We start from the raw sequence: 23,414 nt of genomic DNA on the forward strand, positions 1-23,414 counted from the left end.
AATATAAACCCGTGACGTTTCTCTTTAAAGAAGGCTGAAATAAAACAGGACTTTGAGTGCAATTACAATTAAAACATCAGAAGTGCCAGAAACACAAGTTTTGAAGCTATATCAGCCGTGAAGGATGGCAAACAGTGCCTCTCCTGAACAGAATCAAAATCACTGCTCAGCAATCAACAGCAGCATCCCGCTGACACAGGGCAACCTCCCCACACTGACCTTATCTGGAAAGATTCGAGTGACAGTTACTTTCTTCCTTTTTCTACTCTCCACAACTTTCAATGCTTCTTTCTTGTTGAAACTTCAGAAGTGGACTCAAAGGAAAGAGAAAGGGAAAAAACTCTCAAGAATGAAAGTGCTTTTAAAACATTTGACCTTAGCCAACCTGTTGGAGACTCTGATTGTCATGCCACTGGACGGAATGTGGAACATCACTGTGCAATGGTATGCTGGAGAACTCCTCTGCAAAGTCCTCAGCTATCTGAAGCTTTTCTCCATGTACGCCCCCGCCTTCGTGATGGTGGTGATCAGCCTGGACCGCTCCCTGGCCATCACGAGGCCCCTAGCTGTGAAAAGCAACAACAAGCTCGGACAGCTCATGATTGGCTTGGCCTGGCTCCTCAGTAGCATCTTTGCTGGACCACAGGTAAACCAGTATCATAAACTTTTTAGGACATGGAGATCACAGATTTCCTATATAAACTTGAATGAAGGTCTTGTCAAAGGCAGTATTGCATTATCTCTAAGAGCTTGGGTTCTGGAAGTCAGAGTGTGGTATTTAATCCTGGCTCTGCTCTGTTACCTTGGGCGAATGTCTTAACCCCTCTGGGTTTCAGTTCCTTCATTTATAAAATGGAGGTAATGCCTACTTTATGCACCTTTTGTGATGATTAAATGAATAGTGTGTTAAAGTGTCTATCATAATCTCTGGTACCTAGTAAATGCTCCCTGAAAATGTAGCTATTCTCAAATTTGACCTCATCCCCATTCTATTCTTCCATCTACTTTTCCTTTCACTCAGGTTGACATGGTAAATTGAGAGAATCTTTAGGAACAATGAAATTTGCATAGGTAGAAAGTACATATACCTTGTTTTATTTCGGGCTTCTTGAGTCTTCTGTCATTGCAGCTTAGAGAGAACTATACTTGATTAGTATGTTGCTCTGCAGTTTGCAGCTATGTGCGATTGAATAAAGAGGAAATGTGGGAAATCTCAGACTTTTGGAAATTTGAACATTTCCCTGAGGTCGACCTGAGCTTTTCTGGAGGTAGGCTAGACTGTGACATGCTGTTAGAAAAACTATAAGACTGTTGGTTCAGGCAAGGCCCTCTCCTATAGAAAGCAGATATCTCTCCAGACTGTCTTCGTCAGAGGCAACCTGATTGACTGACCTGCAGAATCTGCCTTTTCAACAGTCAGATCTCTAAAGAAAAGGACACATTCTTGAAAAGGACAAAGATCCTTTAATAACAGATGAACAAGTTGTCTCTATGCTTGTAAATGTACTCTATGGTGAACCCAGGGTACAAGGATGTGTCAAGAAGTAAAGTCAGAGTTTACTGTGATTCTCCAAAAACTTGTCACTACAAATGGAAATTTATCTAGACATTCTAAAATGGCCAGGTGGCATAAAAACAAAAAACAAACAAAAACTGTCACACAGGACTCACTAAATAGTGCAAGACATTAAAACCTTCTGGCAACTGTTTGAGCTGGATGGATCATTTTGATGAGGGGCTGCATAATTACTGAGTACTTGTAGGGCATCAGGGATTGTGCTGCGGAAAGGCAGAGAGGGAGAGGTGGTCTAACCTAGTTCTTCCCCTTTCCATCTCCTTGCATCCCAGATTTGACTCACCAGTGTTTTGACCTGGCATTCTCCTAAGCTTCCACTCCATTCCTCCTCTCAGGCCTCTTTTATAACAGGAAGCGTGGCTCTTTCTTGCCAAGTGTTCACATCAGTGTTTCCTAGCTAGTTCCTCTTGTTAAGTGGCCACATCCTAACAGACGTTTTGGTCAAGGTTGCAGGAAAAGGACTGAAGATAGCCTGTTAAGGTAGTTTTCCATCTAGCCTATGGGTCAGGTTCACTCCAGTTAAGTCTTAGGCCACAGTGAAATTTTGGGGATTCGTTGTTGTTTCTTTTCTCCTTTTCCATCTGTGTGGTATATTTTTAAACAGAATTTTATTTTTATTTTTTTGGAGTATAATTACTTTACAATGGTGTGTTAGTTTCTGCTTTATAACAAAGTGAATCAGTTATACATATACATATGTCCCCATATCTCTTCCCTCTTGCATCTCCCTCCCTCCCACCCTCCCTATCCCACCCCTCTAGGTGGTCACAAAGCACCAAGCTGATCTCCCTGTGCTATGAGGCTGCTTCCCACTAGCTATCCATTTTACATTTGGTAGTGTATATATGTCCATATATACTAGAGAAATGGAAATAAAAACAAAAATAAACAAATGAGACCTAATGAAACTTAAAAGCTTTTGCACAGCAAAGGAAACCATAAACAAGATGAAAAGACAACCCTCAGAATGGGAGAAAATATTTGCAAATGAAGCAACTGACAAAGGATTTATCCCCAAACTTTATGAGCAGCTCATGCAGCTCAATATCAATAAAACAAACAACCCAATCCAAAAAATGGGCAGAAGACCTAAATAGACATTTCTTCAAAGAAGATATACAGATTGCCAACAAACACATGAAAGAATGCTCACCATCACTAATCATTAGAGAAATGCAAATCAAAACTACAATGAGATATCACCTCACACCGGTCAGAATGGCCATCATCAAAAACAATAAATGCTGGAGAGGGTGTGGAGAAAAGGGAACCCTCTTGCACTGTTGGTGGGAATGTAAATTGATACAGCCACTATGGAGAACAGTATGGAGGTTCCTTAAAAAACTAAAAATAGAACTACCATGTGACCCAGCAATCCCACTACTGAGCATATACCCTGAGAAAACCATAATTCAAAAAGAGTCATGTACCACAATGTTCATTGCAGCTCTATTTACAATAGCCAGGACACATAAGCAGAATCTTACTTTTAAAATAAAAGTTATTTATAAGATGATACCTTAATTACACTCCTGCAATATAGCCATTATTTTATTGTATAGTTCTAGTTATCTGTATTTTATTAATAAAATTGACAAGGTGGCTGCGGCAGAATGCTGGGTGTCACAGGGAACATACATAGCTATTCCCTGAAATTTTCCCTTTTAATTCCACTGTGGCCCTTTTCCATGTGCCTTCACTTTAGCTGTTTGCCTTAAAATCTACAGTCTTGCTCTCCAGGGTAGTAAATAAAAAGCAACACTTGGCATTCTTTTATGTTTAAAAAAATAGTATTTTATTTATAATAAAATCTGAATATTTGTAACCCTCAAAAAATTTTTTTTCTCTCTTCCTAGTGCATTTTCTTGCACTAGAAAGCTAGATATCTAAATTCTCCCGCCAATTCCTCACTTAACATTTTTTTGTACATCAGTGTGTGTTTTATTGAAGAAGAAATGGGAAAAACCAAAATGCTTTCACTCCCCTGGAAAAAAAGCATATTACAATTATTCTCACAGTGACTGCATAAACAAGAATTAGTTTAGCAAATATGTCACTTAAAATGAGGTTGCTTAGCAAAGGCTTATGTTCTGAAATTTTCCATTGTACTTCTTTAAAGTAGGAGTGCTGTGTATTGTCCAGTTTTCTTAGAAAAGATAAACACAAGTTAGGTTCCTAACACTGAGCCCGGTACTGATGAAACAAAGAAACAGCCCTCACAGAAAGTGTCATTCAGTTGTAGAGACAAAACTTACATAAAATGATTATAACTATGTACCAAAAAGTTTTTAAATGTACTAGAAGTGTAAGAAGAGAGAGAGAGATGAACAAGAGTTGAAATGGTGAAGGAAGGCTTTAGGGTAAAAGAAGGATGAACTGAGTTTTTAAAGATGAATGATTTTTGGATGGAAAAAGTAAGCCAAGGATCACATATATTTCTCAGCAAAGGTTGAAAAGTGATTAATTTTCATAGGAGACTTGTTTGGCTGAAGTGAAAGATTGAGAGTTGAGAGTAGCAGGAAATTAGATTTGGTGGTTGCTGTCTTTCCTTTGACCTCATGGCACATTCTTTCTTTGTCAGAAAACATTATGATTATGTATTTGTTTGTCTTTTCCACTATGGTATTTGCTCTTACAACAGTGAAGACTGTTATGTTCAACTTAATATTCACAGTACACAATGAGATACCCAACAAAAATAGAAATTTTAAATGTTTGGATACTCCCGTTTCTCTCCAGATCAAGTAGACCTTTCACCTTTTACAAAAAAAAGAAAGAAAGAAAAAAAAAGTTTGGATAAATGAATCAATCATTGGGGGTGGAATGGATGTATGTAACAGAAGACACCAATATCCAGGGTAAATTCTGAAAATAATGCAGAAGCCATATAGCCTTCATGAGTCCTGTGCAAGGAGTAAAATTTTTTTTTTTTGCTTTTTTTTCTTATTTCCAGTTTTATTGAGAAATAATTGATATACATCACTGTACAAGTTAAAGGGATACAGCATGATAGTTTGATTTACATATATTGTGAAATGATTACCACAATAGGTTCCACTAACATCCATCATTTCATATTGATACAGTAAAAAGAAAAAAAAATTTTCTCCTTGTGATGAGAATGCTTAGGATTTACTCTCAACAACTTTTCTATACATCATACATCAGTGTTAACTGTAGCCATCATGTTGTACATTATTAAAATGATTTTTAACAAAAATGTTTTGAGAAAATTATATAAACCAAATAGAGTGGAGAGAGGCAAAGAAGCCTCTTCAGGTCATCTGGTGATGAGGTAATTAGGTTGGAGGCTAGGATGGTGTTAGAGGAGGTTGATAGTATTTATGAGGGACTTTTCAACCAAAAAAACAAAGCTTGGCAACAAATTGGATTTAGGGGGGTTAGTAATAGACCAAAGTAAAATAAAGTTCCAATATTTTTAGCCAAGGAGTTTTAAAACCATTGGAAATAGACAGGTAGGTTGGGAACAGAAGGATTTGTTTGTTTGTCTGCCTGTCTATTTGTTTGAAGGGGGAGAGAAGGCAGGCTAGTAAAAGAGCTATTTGGAAAGCATTTGGTAATTTGGGATATTGATGCAAATGGAAGTCTAAACAAAAGTCTAAATAAGTCAATTTGTGATAATAACAAACACAAACCCACAATTTCACTTTCTTTTAAAGGACTCTCCCAGAGACTATAAATAAAAAATTGATGTATTAATTCAATTATTTTCATCTAAGTCTATCACAGCAATAACAGAAAGAAAATGCCAAATACTTATCTGTCTTGATGTAATGAAAAGAAAATATGAAATTAATTTCGAATTGTTTAGGAATTTCATGTAATAGCCTGAGCTCAAATACATTACTCTACCTGAGAGATTTGTGTGAATGTGGGCCACAGAAAATGGTAGTACTCTTTCACTTTGTAAAACAAATGACCCATTTTTGATTTCAGCAACACTTTAAATTTATAAAGCACTTTGCTGAAGTTTCCTGAAAAACCGCACAGTCAGAATCTTATTTGGTATTTACATTGACTCTGTGAGGTACATAAAAGCTGTGTTATTGTCTCCATTTCACATATAAGAGAACATACAAAGAGAACCTTGGAAAGCAATGTCCTTCAAACTTTTTTGACAGTAACAGAAAGATATACATACTACATAAAGACTTTGTCTCTCTCACACACTTATAACTGAGAAAAGTTTTCATAAAATAAATATTCTACTCTGTTCCATTTCATTTTTTAATGCTGATTACAACCAACTGATGGGTACAACCTGCAGTTTGAAAAGCACTGGTTTAAAGGGATTGTTTGCCCAATGCCACTTGGCCTGTTGGACTCCTGTCTCTTCACTAAGTCCAGTTTATCTTTTTATTATAGCTCTCTGCTCTCTCTCTGAATAAAAGAGGTTTCAACCCTGTGACTAATGTTATGTGTATTTGATGGGGAAGACAAGAGGTAGGGAGGGCTTTTTATTTCCAGACCATGGGATACACAGTGAGTACACCTCACGCTTCACCATGCTCCACGAAGAAGCCCATGGACAAAGGCGCATCCTGTCGTGGCCAATTTACATTGAAATGATGACTTTTATCTTCATCTTTTGGTGCATATGTTGATATTCTATCACTTGAGTAATTCATACCTAAGTTGAATGAAGAAATAAACTAACGAGCTAGTTGTCACATTGCCAGGAATCTAAGAATTTATGATGTTTTGCTAGAGCTCAGAATGACCAAATTTCAAACTGACCACCTTGTTTTTCCACCTCCTAATAACCTCAGTGTTCTGTGATGATTTGGGGCTATATTTTCAGAAGTTTTAGCATAGTGTGGCCAAAATGTCATACTTTTTGCTAGTAATGGAATTTTCTTTTAAAACGGAATTCTATGTGGAGCTTCAGTAAATGAAACAGATATAAGTGGACTTGCTCTGGTCAAATAGGGATAAAGGAGCCCCAGTCCTCTGCTTGGTCATAGTCTCTGAAGACCTCAGATCCCATTGCAAGTCTGAAAGGCAATGGGATAGTCAAAATAGCATGGATACTGGATTTAAACAAAGCTGGTTTCAGATCTCAATGCTGTCTCTTACCAGCTATCTGAGTAAATTAGTTAACTAAGTTTAAAAGGGTAATTGTAAAGAATTACAATTCTTTTGTAATTTTCAATTGTAACAAGTAAGATATATAAAATCATCCAGTACAAGACTATACTTAAACACTCAATGTTCATTCCTTCCTCTTTTCCTATCTTCATTACTTCCTTCATAACAGGGTTTTTGAAGTCAGGAGAAAAAAATAATAAGGAAATATGAGTATGAAAATCAAATAATTATTTAAGAAACAGCAAAGAAAATTGCTTATATAAAGATTACTTCATATTTCTCAAATTATGACATTTATTCTGACTGATAAGTAAATTTGGCCAATATACTCCCTAGTCACCAAGCTGTCCTACTCACTCTGAAAGCTCTATATGCCAGAGCACAATGATTCCACTCTTGGAAGTATCGTGTGTAAAAGCAGGATAAGAAAGGAAGAAAGAGAGGAAGGGTGAGGAAGAAAAGGAAGGGAAAAGAAAGGGAAGGGAAGGGCAGGGGAGAGGAGAGGAGTGGAGGGGAGGCAAGGCAACAAACAGAATCTGAAAGGATTTAAAACCGGCTATGGTTAGGCTAGTAAGTGCATGTTAAGAAGAAAATATTTCCTGAATTAGATGTGTCCATATCTAATTTAAAATAATAAGGTTTGCAATGACAGTCACCTAAGACCACAAGAGCTCCAGAGCAGCAAATTTTTTGCAGATAGAGTTCACATCATTAGTTTATCTGTGTTACTAGGGTGAATTACACGTTGACAGCTTTTTAATTCTATAGGTAACCCAGGCCTGCAGGGAAGATATGGTCATCCCTCAGTGTCCTGGGGGATTGGTTCGTGGATATCCTCCCTCTCCCCCTACCCCACCCCGTGGCTGCAGATAATAAATTTCCCAGATGCTCAAGTCCCTTATATAAAGTGGCATAGTATTTGCATGTAACCTACGCACATCCTCCCATATACTTTAAATCTAGATTACTTATAATACCTAATACAGTGTAAATGCTAGGTAAATAATTGTAAATACAATGTAAGTGTTATGTAAATAGTTGCTGGAGCTTGGCAAATTCAAGTTTTGCTTTCTGGAACTTTCTGAAATTTTTTTTCCAAATATTTTTCCATCTGCAGTTGGTTGAATCTGCAGATGTGGAACCCACAGATTTGGAGGGTCTGTTGTATATGAGCAATCCTTTATTCTTTGGTGTGAAGACATGTGGTCTGAATAAATGTGGAGGCTTGCCTGTTACACACAGAATTTACAGGGCTAGAATGCACTTCTGAACTTGACAAGCAGTTTAAATTCAATAAATACTCGTTACACGTGTACAATATGCCCCAAACAGTACTGGAACATAGTAATAGCATGCTAATAGCAAAAATAACAATAATGATGATGATTTTGATAAATAATAGTTATTCAGTACATAAATATGTGCCAGGAACTGTGCTAAATGCTTCTGTGGGGTTTTTTAAATATTTATTTATTTATTTATTTAGCTGTGCCAGGTCTTAGTTGAGGCACGAGGGATCTTCTTTGCCGCCTGCGGGATCTCTAGTTGCAGCATGCGGGATGAGGGATCTTTTAGTTGCAGCATGCAGAATCTAGTTTGAACGTGGGCTCCTTGCATTGGGAGTGCAGAGTCTTAACCACTGGACCACCAGGAAAGTCCCTCTTCTGTATTGTGTTTTTGTTTTGTCTTGTTTTGTTTTTTTCAACCATGCTGCACGACTTGAGGGGTCTCAGCTCCCCGAGCAGGGATTGCATCCAGGCCGCAGCAGTAAAAGCCCAGAATCCTAACCACTAGGCCACCAGGGAACTCCCTTCTGTGTTCGTTACTTCATGTAAGGCTCCCAATAACCGTATAAATTAGATACAATTATTATCTTTATTTTATTCATGAACAAACTAAGATTATGAATGCGATGTAACATGGCCAAGGTTACCATCTAGTAAGTGGAGATGTCAGTACATCCAGTTAGCTCTATACCCAGAGTTTTTAATGACTACAATATATCGCACTATACAATATTGTCTATTTTCTTTCTTCCTGTAGGAGGCTGAAGAAGAAAAAGACAGGAAAATCTTAAGGTGAGAATAGATAGTTAAGAGATATCAGAGGGACGGACTTCCCTGGTGGTGCAGTGGTTAAGAATCTGCCTGTCGATGCAGGGGACAAGGTTTGATCCCTGGTCCAGGAAGATCCTACATGCCATGGAGCAACTAAGCCTATGTGCCACAACTACTGAAGCCAGTGCACCTAGAGCCCATGCTCTGCAACAAGAGAAGCCACCGCAATGAGAAGCCCGCGCACCACAACAAAGAGTAGCCCCCGCTTGCCACAGCTAGAGAAAAGCCTGTGCGCAGCAACGAAAACCCAAAGCAGACAAAAATTAATTAATTTAAAAAAAAGACTTACAAATTATTAAAAAAAGAAGAGAGAGAGAGATATCAGAGGGTCTTCCCTGGCAGTTCAACAGTTAAAGACTCTGTGCTCCCAATGCAGGGGGCACAGGTTCAATCTCTGATCAGGGAACTAAGATCTCACATGCCCCATGGCACGGCCAGAAAACACAGACACACACACACACACACATATATATCATATATATGAGATACATATTTATAAGTTGTGTGCCTCTCAATTTTTATTTTAATAATGATTATAATTTACATAGTGTTGTGTGCCAGGCACTACTCTAAGTGCAAGTATTCACTTGTTATTGTCATGACAGCTCCTAGAGGCAGATACTATTAATATCTCCCTTTTATAGATGAGAGGAACCTGAAGCACATCATCTAAAGTTAATCACCTTTGGAAAAGATTAGGTCATGTTGTCACTAGCGTGGGTAAGGTGAAGGTTAAAAATAATATGTTATGAGGAATAGCATCTGCAAGGACTGTAAATATGGAAAACAGATTGCTATTGTTGAGGGCAAAATAAAGCAAGCACTGATGAAAACTGGGGCCAGGCATGAGAGTAAAGAAACATAAAGAAATTTTTAAAATATGATCCAAGGACAAAAGAACCACAGGAAGTAAAGTGGAACCTTATATTAATCATTCAAATGAACATGGCCTTGGAGCTGAAAATAAACAGAACCAAGCCTAAAACAAATTAATTTATGGACAAGTAAGATTCTGAATTTTCATAACACTATACCTCTCCTTTGGAACTTATCACAGTCTATCTTGTATTACAGATGTCACATACATGCTATATCTCCCCTACCAAAAATTTAATTCCCTGATGGCAGGATATATGTAGGTCAACTTTTACAACAGAGTGTGCCTAGTATAGTTTTTTGACCAAGGAGTTGCTTTAAAAACTAGCATTTGTTACATAAATAAAGATGACAACCAAATTCAAATCATAGTACTATAAAGTCAATTTTGTTGAAAGCTTCATCGTTATAACTTAAAAACGTGAAATATTAAAGTGAAAATGTGACCCAGTGCAGAGCAGAAAATCAAATTCAGGTCATCTGGTTCCAAGGCTGATTGGAGAGGTAGAGAGAAAAAGATTTTTAAGAAATATAGGACTCTTGGATTCTATGCGAAGGAACTCTTCCAAGGATTTCAACTCACAACACCTGTTGAGTCAAATTCAAACTGAACTTTAAATAAGGTCAGTTTGCAAAGAAGTATGGAAAAACTGAAAGGGTCACTTTGTAATGTGGAAAAAGTTGGTCTGGATCATAAAATAGAATTAGCTGAATGTATGTCGTTTCGACTTAAGGTAGATAATATGATCTTTGGCGTCCTCTAGTGGATTGATTTTTAAATTCTTTTTTGCCCTAGACGCTGAAAAGATCTGAAACTGAAAATCAACATTTTAACTACAAATAAAAGAAATAGGTTTATATTTTGTATTATACTTACTTACATTTTATTACATTTGTATATATTTTATTATATTTTACATTTAGTAAAATTTTTCTACTCTACAAGCAAAGAGGAAAAACAGTATTTTTTTTAAGGCATAATCTACTCCCACTCCAGCCCTCCCCAAAAGCAAAGAAATTCTGGGCCTATTAAGTTAATTAAATGTAATTTAAATTTACTAATTTAATCAAAACTAATGAAAAGGTATACTCTCCCTCATTTGCTTAAAAAATCCTGTAACATTTTTGCTTGAATTAACTTGCTATCAGTTTTTAAGTGCTTGGGCACTCTTTTCATTTTAATGTTTCATGGGAAAACGAAGTTTTTCAGTAGAAAATCTTGGAAATGACGAAGTCAGAAATGTGCTTGACGGATGGGGAAAGGATAAATAAATGTCCACTAGAACTTGTTTTTGAAAACCACTTGCAACGTTTCCTTAATAGTTAACTCAACTTGTTCTTTTTTTAACATAATTTCACATTTAGAGAAAGGTTGCAAGAATCATACAAAGATTTCTAGGATACCTTTCCCTTGGATTCCCCAAATATTAACATTTTACTACATTTGTTTATTTGCCTTATTCTCTCTCTTGTTTACATTTTTTTCTGGATTGTTTAAAAGTAAGTTCAGACATGACGTCCCTTTCAATACTTCATTGTGTTTTTTCTAGCACATAACCACAGTACTAATTATCAAAATCAGGAAATTATCACTAATACAGTGCTATTTTTTATCTATATACCTTATCCATATCTCACTCGCTGTCTCAATAATATCCCTTTTAGCAAAAGAAAATCCAAGATTATGCGAGGGATTCAGTTGCCATGTCTTTTTAGTCTCCTTTAAACTGGAACCATTCCTTGGTCTTCCTTTGAATTTCATGATGCTAACATTTTTGAAGAGTGCAGGCCAATTATTTTGTAGAATGCCCCTCAATTTGAGTTTGTCTGATGTTTGCTCGTGGGTAGATTCAGGTTATGCACTTGTCGACTGAAAAAAAATGTACAGCCTAAAAGTTAAGAATTATGTTTTATTCAGTAGATTTTCTGAGGACGTAAGCCCAGAAGACAGCCTCTCAGATAACTCTGAGGGACTATTCCCAAGAAGCAAGGGAGGAGCCAGGATGTATAGGTTGTTTTGCAACAAAAACCAGGTAGTCGGAACATCAAAAGATTATTGTTAATTAAAGAAAAATGATATATCTCAAGTTAATGAATTTAGTGCTTTTCTAAGTATGGGAAGGTGCAAGAGTCCAGACTTATTGAAATCATCCCTTTGAAATGCACCTTAACTATCTAGAGCCAGTATCCTGCCTTTTTCCATCCTGAATGCCCTCAGCGTGCACAGTCGGGGGTGGCTGCAGGGGCTATGGCTTGATGGCCACAACATTCTTTGTTTACTGATATGGTAGGTGACATTCTTCATCCACAAACTTTTAGCAAAAAATACCTAAGAGGTGACACTTTCTTCGCAGCATATTCTAGAAGGAAGCAGAAGCTGTCGATTGGTCCCATTATTGGCAATGTTAATTATTTGGTTATTTCTCGACTAGTAAAGTTATTATTTTATAATAACGTTATAATGACATATATCCTGCAGGTAGATACTTTGAGATGATATAAATAAACTACTCTCCTCAAACTTACACCCATATTTTTACCATCCATTGGTGATTCTTGCCTGAATCAATTATTATTATAGTGATTACAAAATGGTAATCACTACTTCACTATACCTTTTACATTTATTAATTGACTTTCTACAGTAAAGAGCTTTTCCCTCTCCCCATTTATTTGTCGTTGTTGGTTTGTAATTTATATCAACATGGAGTCATGGTTTCTTTCTTTATTCTATAGTTTATCATTGTTTTCTATCAGTGTTTGTTTGTTTTCATGCTTAAACTATCCCAGATTTGGCCAACTGAAGCTCTTTCAAGCTGGTGCCTGAACATTTTTCACATGCTCCATCATTCTCTGGGCATTTCCTGACTTTGCAGCACAACAGCTGTTCCAAGGACATATTGTATTTTGCTTTCCCCAGCCTTGAGATCACCCATTTCTCCAGTTAGGTCTGGTTCCTTCTGATAGAGAATGATACTTAGAAAACAAGATCTGGGTGCTGGAGTGCTGGGTGTGCTCATTGCTACTCAGACGTCATTATTCCTAGGCTCTCTCCACAGGCAGAGCTGGAATAAATGTATTTATGTGTACACACGCGCGCGCGCGCACACACACACACACACATAAATTACCCTTACTCTTTTTTTACAATTGTACAGCACCCCATTGTGTGGCCAACTGTAGTTTATTCAGTTACTATTCAATGAATTGTTATTTAGATTATTTTCAATGTTTTTCAGTTATAAGCAATGCATCAATGGTTAATCTTGTGCATATGTATTTTCATATAATGGAAGTAGGGGTGTATCTTCAGGGTAAATTCCTGAATGTCAGATTGCTGAGTCAAAGGTAAATGCATATGTAGTTATGCTAGTTATTGCCAAATTCCCCTCCTTAATGGTTGTACCAATTTGCATTCCCATTAGCAATGTATTAGTCCCTGTTTCCCTACAGCCTTACCATGAAAGTGTGCTACTATTTTTTTTTTAATTTTGCCAATCTTGATAGTAGAAGATGGCATATCATTGTAGCCTTAATTGGTTGGCACTGCTCTCATAAGTGAGGTTGAACGTCTTTTCATATGATTAAGGGCCACTGTTATATCTTTTCTGTGAACTGTCTGTTCACGTTTTATGACCATTTTAATGAGATTTTGTCTCAAAAATAAAATCTAAATTTGTATTTTGAGGGTATATTCTAAATACCAGACACAGTTTTATGTGCTGAGGATATAACAATAAAATCACTTGCAAAATCACTCGCAAAAAGTTTACTCAGCATAATAGCATCTGAAATTGAAATACAAACAAGGTTTAAATCTTTGGTTGATGATTGTGCTGCAAGGTTGAAATAATTGCAAAAGAAATCCAAAATCCTACAGATCCATTCACATTACCCAAACATATTTTAAGTAAAAATCCACTTATAACTTTTTGTAGAAATGCCAAAAGAATATCAAGATACTTAGCAGTTGCTTTGGGCAACAACATGTTAGAACGTTAGCAGAATACAGAAGAGAAAACTTTCAAGAAAACTTGCAAATACTGTTTGAAAATAAGCAACATCACTTTTTAAAAAATTTTCTTATACAGTTATACATCTTCAGGATGATCCATTTAGAAGATGACTCTGGACAGACAGAAGGTTTCTCTCAATGTGTAACACACTGCAGTTTTCCACAATGGTGGCATCAAGCCTTTTATAACTTTTTCACCTTCACCTGCCTCTTCATCATCCCTCTTCTCATCATGTTGATCTGCAATGCAAAAATCATCTTCACCCTGACAAGCGTCCTTCATCAGGATCCCCACAGTATGTATTCCTTAGATTTGGTGTTAATTGGGGGTAGACAGCTTTTAACAGCAATACTCAAAGCACAGAAGCAGAGTGGCACTTACGATGCGCTAGATACTGTTCTAAGCAGTTTACGTATATTAATTAACTCTTTTAATATTCAGAATCAACCCATGAGGCAATACTTTTATTATCCCCAATTTAGATATGAGGTAATTTAATACTCCCAATATTATAAATTTGCAGCATGAAATTAAAAATGAAAGGACAGTTACTCCAATTACCCGATAGAAGCATTGGCAACTTGTTCCTGCTGGTCCATCACAAAGCTCTATCAAACACCTAATGTCTAGAATGTAGCGAAGTACAACTCGTTAAATGGTAGCCAATAGACTTGTTAAAGTTAAGCTTTTCTGTATCACATTCAAATCTCCTGTACCCACAAAATGTATCCACACACTATGCACATTTGTGTGTTGAGTATGCGAACTTGAACGTGTAATTGACTATTTCACCTTTAACTTCACAGATGCAGTTGTGCCTTTTTGCTTTAAGAATCTGGTGCATTCTCAAATACTAAAATTTATGAATTTTTAAAATTTTATATTGTAGTATAGTTGATTAACAATGCTGTGTTAGTTTCAGATGTACAGCAAAGTGATTCAGTTATACATATACATGTATCTATTCTTTTTCAAATTCTTTTCCCATTTAGGTTATTACAGAGTATTGAGCACAGTTCCCTGTGCTATATAGCAGGTCCTTGTTGGTTATCTATCTTGTTTGTTTTTAATTGGGGTATAGTTGCTTTACAATGTTGTGTTAATTTCTGCGGTACAGTGAAGTGAATTAGCAATATGTATACATATATCCTCTCTTTTTTGGATTTCCTTCCCATTTAGGATAACACAGAGCATTGAGTAGAGTTCCCTGTGCTACACAGCAGGTTCTCATTAGTTATCTACTTTATACATATTAGTGTACATATGTCAATCCCAGTCTCCCAATTCATTTCACCTTGGTGTCCATACATTTCTTCTGTACAGCTGGGTCTCTATTTCTGCCTTGCAAATAGGTTCATCTGCACCATCTTTCTAGATTCCACATATATGCATTAATATACAATATTTGTTTTTCTTTTTCTGACTTACTTTACTCTGTATGACAGTCTCTAGGTCCATCCATGTCTCTGCAAATGATCCAATTTCATTCCTTTTTATGGCTGAGTAATATTCCATTGTATATATATATATACTACATCTTCTTTATCCATTCATCTGTCAATGGACATTTAGGCTGCTTTCAAGTCCTGGCTATTATAAATAGTGCTGCAATAAACATTGGGGTGCTTGTGTCTTTTTAAATTATGGCTTTCTCAGGGTATATGCCCAGTAGTGGGATTGCTGGGTCACATGGTACTTCTATTTTTAGTTTTTAAGGAACCTCCACTGTTCTCCATAGTGGCTCTATCAATTTACATTCCCACCAATAGCGCAAGGGGGTTCCCTTTTCTTCACGCCCTCTCCAGCACTTATTGTTTGTAGATTTTTTTGATGATGGCAATTCTGACCAATGTGAGATGATACCTCACTGTAGTTTTGATTAGCATTTCTCTAATAATTAGTGATATTGAGCATCTTTTTCATGTGCCTCTTGGTCATCTGTATGTCTTCTTTGGAGAAATGTCTGTTTGGGTCTTCCTCTCATTTTTTGATTGGGTTGTTCGTTTTCTGATATTGAGCTGCATGAGCTGTTTGTATATTTTGGAGATTAATCCCTTGTCAGTTGCTTCGTTTGCAAATATTCTCTCCCATTCTGAGGGTTGTCTTTTGGTCTTGTCTATTGTTTCCTTTGCTGGGCAAAAGCTTTTAAGTTTCATTAGGTCCCATTTGTATATGTTTGTTTTTATTTTCACTACTCTAGGAGGTGGGCCAAAAAAGATCTTGCTGTAATTTATGTCAAAGAGTGTTCTTCCTAATTTTCCTCTAAGAGGTTTATATTGTCCACTCACATTTAGGTCTTTAATCCATTTTGAATTTATTTTTGTGTATGGTGTTAGGGAATATCTATTTTAAATATAGCAGTGTGTACATGTCAATCCCAAACTCCCAGTCTATCCCTTCCCCCTACCCTTCCACTATGATAACCATAAGGTTGTTCTCTAAGTTTGTGAGTCTGTTTCTATTTTGTAAATAACTTCAATTGTTTCAGGTTTTTTTAGAATCCACATATAAGCAATATCATATGATATTTGTCTTTCTCTGTCTGACTTACTTCACTTAGTATGATAATCTCCAGGTCCATCCATGTTGCTGCAAATGGCATTATTTTATTTTTTTAATGGCTAATATTCCATTGTACATATGTACCACATCTTCTTTATCCATTCATCTGTCGATGGACATTTAGGTAGCTTCCATGTCTTGGCTATTGTAAACAGCACTGCAATGAATATTGGGGTGCATGTATCCTTTTGAACCATGTTTTTCTCTGGATATATGCCCAGGAGTGGGATTACTGGATCATATGGTAGTTCTATTTTTAGTTTTCTAAGGAACCTCCATACTCTTCTCCATAGTGGCTGTATCAATTTACATTCCCACCAGCAGTGCAAGAGGGTTCCCTTTTCTCCACACCCTCTCCAGCATTTATTATTTGTAGACTGTTTGATGATGGCCATTCTGACTGGTGTAAGGTGATATTTCATTGTAGTTCTGATTTGCATTTCTCTAATAATTAGCCATGTTGAGCATCTTTTCATGTGCCTCATGGCTATCTGTATGTCTTCTTTGGAGAAATGTTTATTTAGGTATTCTGACCAGTTTGTGAGGGGTCATTTGTTTTTTTGATGTTGAGCCACATGAGCTGCTTGTAAATTTTAGAGATTAATCCCTTGTTGGTTGCATCATTTGCAAAAATTTTCTCCCATTCTGAGGGTTGTCTTTTCATTTTGTTTATGGTTTCCTTTGCTGTGCAAAAGCCTTTGAGTTATTTAGGTCCCATTTGGTTATTTTGTTTTTATTTACATTACTCTAGGAGATGGACTGAAAAAGATATTGCTGTGATTTACATAAAAGAGTGTTCTGCCTATGTTTTCCTCTAGGAGTTTTAAAGTATCTGGCCTTACATTTAGGTATGTAATCCATTTTGAGTTTATTTTTGTGTATAGTGTTAAAGAATGTTCTGAGTTCATTCTTTTACATGTGGCTGTCCAATTTTCCCAGCACCACTTATTGAAGAGACTAACTTTTCTCCACTGTATACTCTTGCCTCCTTTGTCATAGATTAACTGACCAAAGGTGTGTGGGTTTATTTTTGGCCTTTCTATCCTGTTCCATTGATCTATATGTCTGTTTTTGTTCCCATACCAGGTTTTGATTACTGTACCTTTGTAGAATACTCTGAAGTCAGGGAGCCTGATTCCTCCAGCTCTGTTTTTCTTTCTCAAGATTGCTTTGGTTATTCAGGGTATTTTTGTTTTCCATACAAATTTTAAAATTTTTTGTTCTAGTTCTGTGAAAAATGCCATTGGTACATTGATAGGGATTGCACTGAATCTGTAGATTGCCTTGGGTAGTAGAGTCATTTTGACTATACTGATTCTTCCAGTCCAAGAACACAGTATATCTGTCCATCTGTTTGTGTCATCTTTGATTCGTTTCAGCAGTGTCTAAGTTTTCAGAGTACAGTTTTTTTGCCTCTTTAGGTAGGTTTATTCCTAGGTATTTTATTCTTTTTTATGCTACGGTAAGTGGGATTCTTTCTTTAATTTCTCTTTCTGAAATTTCATTGTTAGTTTATAGAAATTCAACAGATTTCCGTGTATTAATTTTTTAACATGTTTATTAGAGTATAATTGCTTTACATTGCTGTGTTAGTTTCTGCTGTATAACAAAGTGAATCAGTTATACATATACATGTCTCCCCATATTTCCTCCCTCTTGCGTCTCCCTCCCACACTCCCTATCCCACCACTCTAGGTGGTCACAAAGCACCGAGCAGATATCCCTGTGCTATACGGCTGCTTCCCACTAGCTATCTATTTTACATTTGGTAGCATATATATGTCCATGCCACTCTCTCACTTCGTCCCAGCTTACCCTTCCCATACCCCATGTCCTCAAGTCCATTCTCTACATCTTCATCTTTATTCCTGTCCTACGCTTAGGTTCATCAGAATCATTTTTTTTCTTAGATTCCATATATATGTGTTAGCATACAGTATTTGTTTTTCTCTTTCTGACTTACGTCACTCTGTATGACAGACTCTAGGTCCATCCACCTCACTACAAAAACTCGATTTCATTTCTCCTTATGGCTGAGTAATATTCCATTGTATATATGTGCCACATCTTCTTTATCCATTCATCTGTTGATGGACTCTTAGGTTGCTTCCATGTCCTGGCTATTGTAAATAGAGCTGTAATGAACATTGTGGTACATGACTCTTTTTGAATTATAGTTTTCTAAGGGTATATGCCCAGTAGTGGGATTGCTGGGTCACATGGTAGTTCTATTTTTAGTTTTTTAAGGAACCTCCACAGTGTTCTACTTAGTGGCTGTATCAATTTACATTCCCACCAACAATGCAAGAGGTTTCCCTTTTCTCCACACCCTCTCCAGCATTTATTGTTTGTAGATTTTTTGATGATGGCCATTCTGACTGCTGTGAGGTGATACCTCATTGTAGCTTTGAGTTGCATTTCTCTAATGATTGGTGATGTTGAGCATCCTTTCATGTGTTTGTTGGCAATCCGTATATCTTCTTTGAAGAAATGTCTATTTAGGTCTTCTGCCCATTTTTGGATTGGGTTATTTGTTTCATTGATATTGAGCTGCATGAGCTGCTTATAAATTTTGGAGATTAATCCTTTGTCAGTTGCTTCATTTGTAAATATTTTCTCCAATTCTGAGGGTTGTGTTTTCTTATTGTTTATGGTTTCCTTTGCTGGGCAAAAGCTTTTAAGTTTCATTAGGTCTCATTTGTTTATTTTTGCTTTTACTTCCATTACTCTAGGAGGTGGATCCAAAAAGATCTTGCTGTGGTTTATGTCAAAGAGTGTTCTTCCTATGTTTTCCTCCAAGAGTTTTATAGTGTCAGGTCTTACATTTAGATCTCTAATCCATTTTGAATTTATTTTTCTGTATGGTGTTAGGGAGTGTTCTAATGTCATTCTTTTACATGTAACTGTCCAGATCTCCCAGCATCACTTATTGAAGAGACTGTCTCTTCTCCATTGTATATCCTTGCCTCCTTTGTCATAGATTAGTTGACCATAGGTGCATGGGTTTATCTCTGGGCTTTCTATCCTTTTCCATTGATCTATATTTCTGTTTCTGTGCCAGTACCATATTGTCTTGATTACTGTAGCTTTGTAGTAAAGTCTGAAGTCAGGAAGTCTGATTCCTCCACCTCCGCTTTTTTCCTTCAAGACTTCTTTGGCTATTCAGGGTCTTTTGTGTCTCCATACACATTGTGAAACTTTTTGTTCTCGTTCTGTGAAAAATGCCATTGGTAGTTTCATAGGGATGGCATTGAATCTGTAGATTGCTTTGTGTGGTATAGTCATTTTCACAATATTGATTCTTCCAATCCAGGAACATGGTATATCTCTCCATCTGTTTGTATCATCTGTAATTTCTTTCATCAGTGTCTTATAGTTTTCTGCATACAGGTCTTCTGTCTCCTTAGGTAGGCTTATTCCTGGGTATTTTATTATTTTTGTTGCAATGGTAAAGAGAAGTGTTTCCTTAATTTCTCTTTCACATTTTTCATCATTAAAGTATAGGAATGCAAGATACTTCTGTGCATTAATTTTGTATCCTGCTACTTTACCAAGTTCATTGATTAGCTCTAGTAGTTTTCTGGTAGCATCTTTAGGATTCTCTATGTAAAGTATCATGCCATCTGCAAACAGTTACACCTTTACTTGTTCTTTTCTGATTTGGATTACTTTTATTTCTTTTTCTTCTCTGATTGCTGTGGCTAAAACTTCCAAAACTATGTTGAATAATAGTGGTGAGAGTGGAAAACCTTGTTTTGTTCCTGATTTTGGAGGAAATGGTTTCAGTTTTTCAATATTGAGAAAGATGTTGGCTGTGGGTTTTTCATATATGGCCTTTATTATGTTGAGGTAAGTACCCTCGATGCCTACTTTCTGGAGGGCTTTTATCATAAATGGGTGTTGAATTTTGTCAAAAGCTTTTACTGCATCTACTGAGATGATCATATGGTTTTCCTCTTTCAATTTGTTAATATGGTGTATCACATTGATTGATTTGCATATATTGAAGAATCCTTCAATTCCTGGGATAAACCCCACTTGATCATGGTGTATGATCCTTATAATTTGCTGTTGGATTCTGTTTGCTAGTGTTTTGTTAAGGATTTTTGCTCTATGTTCATCAGGGATATTGGCCTGTAGTTTTCCTTCTTTGTGACATCTTCGTCTGGTTGTGGTATCAGGGTGATGGTGGCCTTGTAGAATGAGTTTGGGAGTGTTCCTCCCTCTGCTATATTTTGGAAGAGTTTGAGAAGGATAGGTGTTAGCTCTTCTCTAAATGTTTATCGAATTCTCCTGTGAAGCCATCTGGTCCTGGGCCTTTGTTTGGTAGAAGATTTTTAATCACAGTCTCAATTTCCGGGAGGTCCTCTTTCCATTGCCTGACCCCCAGTCTGGGGAGCCATACATGGGGCTCAAAACTTTCACTCCTTTGGGAGAACTTCTGTGGTATAATTACTTTCCAATTTGTGGGCTGCCAACCCAGCATATATGGGATTTGTTTTTATCACGACTGAGCCCCTCCTACCATCTCATTGAGTCTTCTTCTTTGTCTTTGGATGTAGGGTATCTTTGGGGGTAGGTCCCAGCATGTTTTGTTCAGCAGTTAGTTGTGATTTTGGTGTTTCTGTAAGAAGAGGTGAGCTCACGTTCTTCTACTCCACCACCTTGTCCTCGTCCTTCAATATCCTTAATGCCAACTAGGATTCTGACACCAGTTCCAATGCATGTGTTTCTTCCATGTGCCAAGCTTACATTGCCTCCCACAATGGCAATGGCACCTCCTATGTGGCCAGTTGGGAAAGAGGGGGAATTTATAAATTTATAAAGTAAACATGGTTATGTTGGCATGACAACCAAAAGGTAGGGAATTCAACTCAGCTTAACCTCAGTCTGCTGTCTTAAATTTATATTTTAAGAATTTGAGTAGCCCCTTATTTCAAATCCATATTAGTTTGATGGAAAATTTATTTTAAGAGCACTACTATCTTTAATATTTTCTATTTATTATGTAACATAGTGGAAAACTTGAAATATAAACAAGCTTTTCAAACAAATTGTCATTATTAAAAATATTAGAAATTTGCTTCCATTATATTCATCAGGTTGAATTATGATTCTGTCTTCCTTTTTGTCTATTTTGGTTTTGTAATAAAACTGGTTGTTAAACACCTACTCTTTTCTCTATCTAAAAGAACTACAACTGAATCAATCCAAGAATAATATACCACAAGCTCGACTGAGGACCCTAAAGATGACGGTTGCATTTGCCACTTCATTTACTGTCTGCTGGACTCCCTACTATGTCCTTGGAATTTGGTATTGGTTTGATCCTGAAATGGTAAACAGGGTGTCAGATCCAGTAAATCACTTCTTCTTTCTCTTTGCTTTTTTAAATCCATGCTTTGATCCACTTATATATGGATACTTCTCTCTGTAATTGTTAGACTACATAGGAAGTCACGTAAACAGACACATAAACTATGTAGGACAAGGTAATGGATTTCCCCTTTTGGGAATGATAAACACAAAGCATATTCCAGCACATTTACATACAAACAAAGCAGAGTTTCAGATTACGGTATTACACTTACTCCTTTGGAAATCACATTGTCAGAAACTCAATTACTAGGAAAATTTTTTTCAGGAAAAATAATTATATATTTCCTCTTAACCATTAGCTTCTAAATTAATCTCTTCATCTCTTCACTTTCTGAGCTTCTATAACATATTATATGGGTTTTTAAATCACTTTCTTCTTGTATAATAATATATAAATATTTAAAATAGCCATGGCCTAAGGCAAACAGATGCCAAAAAGTAACGCTGAGAAACACAGCCCTAACCTCAGCATGCCTTGGAGAGTTTTTCTCCAAAGGGGCTTAGCAGCAATTACAATCTTATGCTAAAACAATAAATACATAGAGCACAGAGATAGTATTTCCCCTGCCCATGTGATCAGTTTTCCCTTCTATGGTTTAAAAAAACAAAATGCAATGAATCAAATTTTTTCCTTGGCTTCAAAAGCATTCTGATGTTTGGAGTATTCAGCAACCAACCCACCGTCCACTGCTCCAACCTGACAAGATTTATAAATAGTTCTCTTTCATCCCATTCTTCACTTGGTACAGGTTGTGAAGTGCTTCCATATAAAAGGGAGTTTCAGAGGGGCTCAGATTTGGACAGGGGGTTAGAACATTCCTCTTGGGCTGTGTAGTCTATGGAGTTTGTGGTAATTAAGTGTAGTAATAATAACAATGTTTTAAAATACAATCATGAAAAGATATATACTGATTATGTTTTATAAATAACATAACTTCTCTTTTAATATCAGGGATTTTCTTCTATCTTCTGATCTTTCTAAATCCATAATCCACAAATCACTAAAAAAAAAAAAAGAAATCAAGCAAATGCACAAGCAAAAAGTTATTTGATATGTAAAATTAACTCTGAAAACCTCAGTTTCACTATATATAGGTCAAAGGAGACAGAAAGGTATTAGAAAAGGGAAAAGAAAAACTCTCTGTAAATGTATAACTAATACCTGCTGATGTTCACATTGAGTGGTATGGTTTCCAAAATATGTCAGCACAATACCTCTTGTAATTTAGGCCTGTTTCCACCCATTCCATGAAAAAGGGGATAGGATGAAAGGGTTCTATAATATCCATTAAATAAGAAAACTGTATAAGGGAATTAAAAGAAATTCACCCACTCTTTAACTTATTTTTTAAAAGAAATAGGTAAAATATTATTATATTCACATGAGGTATGTAGTGCCACACAAAAGATGAAATGTCATTTCCACACATTCCAGGCCTTGTGGAACTGTGGTTAAGTAAACTACTAATTAAACTAATGGTAGGTCTTTCCTTTCCTTATTTTTCTCTTCTCATACTTTTAGTGTTGTAGTGTGTAGTAGTTATTTTTCCACATTCTAGGTTATTTTCCAATTCTGTCTCCATTGGTCCTATTTCTGTCACTATTGAACTCCTTCCTTCTACTCTTTCATTCATATCGTCTTTTTACTAAACTCATACCTTTAATTAGCCAATCAATGCCCCAACTCTACAGTTGAATTGGGCTGGACTCAAATTTGTAATGTGCTAAAATGCTCAAAGTTAACTTTAAAGGTGTGTATACTGATACCAAGAATTTAAA

At 36.4% G+C, this 23,414-nt stretch overlaps 1 protein-coding gene across 2 annotated transcripts; it reads left to right on the plus strand.

Annotated features, from left to right (window-relative positions):
- Positions 1–44: 44 nt before the first annotated feature.
- On the plus strand, positions 45–22,759 carry GNRHR (gonadotropin releasing hormone receptor). Of its 2 annotated transcripts, none has more exons than XM_029235561.1 (3): positions 45–646; positions 13,770–13,989; positions 21,449–22,759. In XM_029235561.1, exons 1-3 carry the CDS (start codon positions 125–127, stop codon positions 21,691–21,693), a joined length of 987 nt encoding a protein of 328 aa, XP_029091394.1. In that variant the 5' UTR covers positions 45–124; the 3' UTR covers positions 21,694–22,759. The 2 variants fall into 2 exon arrangements, with proteins under 2 accessions (XP_029091394.1, XP_029091395.1); XM_029235562.1 differs by having other exon boundaries at positions 125–646; positions 13,898–13,989; positions 21,449–21,476.
- Positions 22,760–23,414: the final 655 nt, after the last annotated feature.

This window comes from Monodon monoceros, unplaced genomic scaffold (genome assembly GCF_005190385.1).
Source record: "Monodon monoceros isolate NGI ecotype Baffin Bay Population unplaced genomic scaffold, NGI_Narwhal_1 Super_Scaffold_20, whole genome shotgun sequence".
Classification (NCBI taxonomy): Eukaryota; Metazoa; Chordata; class Mammalia; order Artiodactyla; family Monodontidae; genus Monodon; species Monodon monoceros.

What these genes read in the sequence shown, in the direction of transcription:
- GNRHR (XM_029235561.1), top strand. Translation starts at nt 125, where the DNA reads ATGGCAAACAGTGCCTCTCCTGAACAGAATCAAAATCACTGCTCAGCA. An exon ending in GCATCTTTGCTGGACCACAG is followed by an intron (nt 647 to 13,769) that starts GTAAACCAGTAT and finishes TTTCTTATACAG; the next exon opens with TTATACATCTTCAGGATGAT. An exon ending in CCTTCATCAGGATCCCCACA is followed by an intron (nt 13,990 to 21,448) that starts GTATGTATTCCT and finishes TCTATCTAAAAG; the next exon opens with AACTACAACTGAATCAATCC.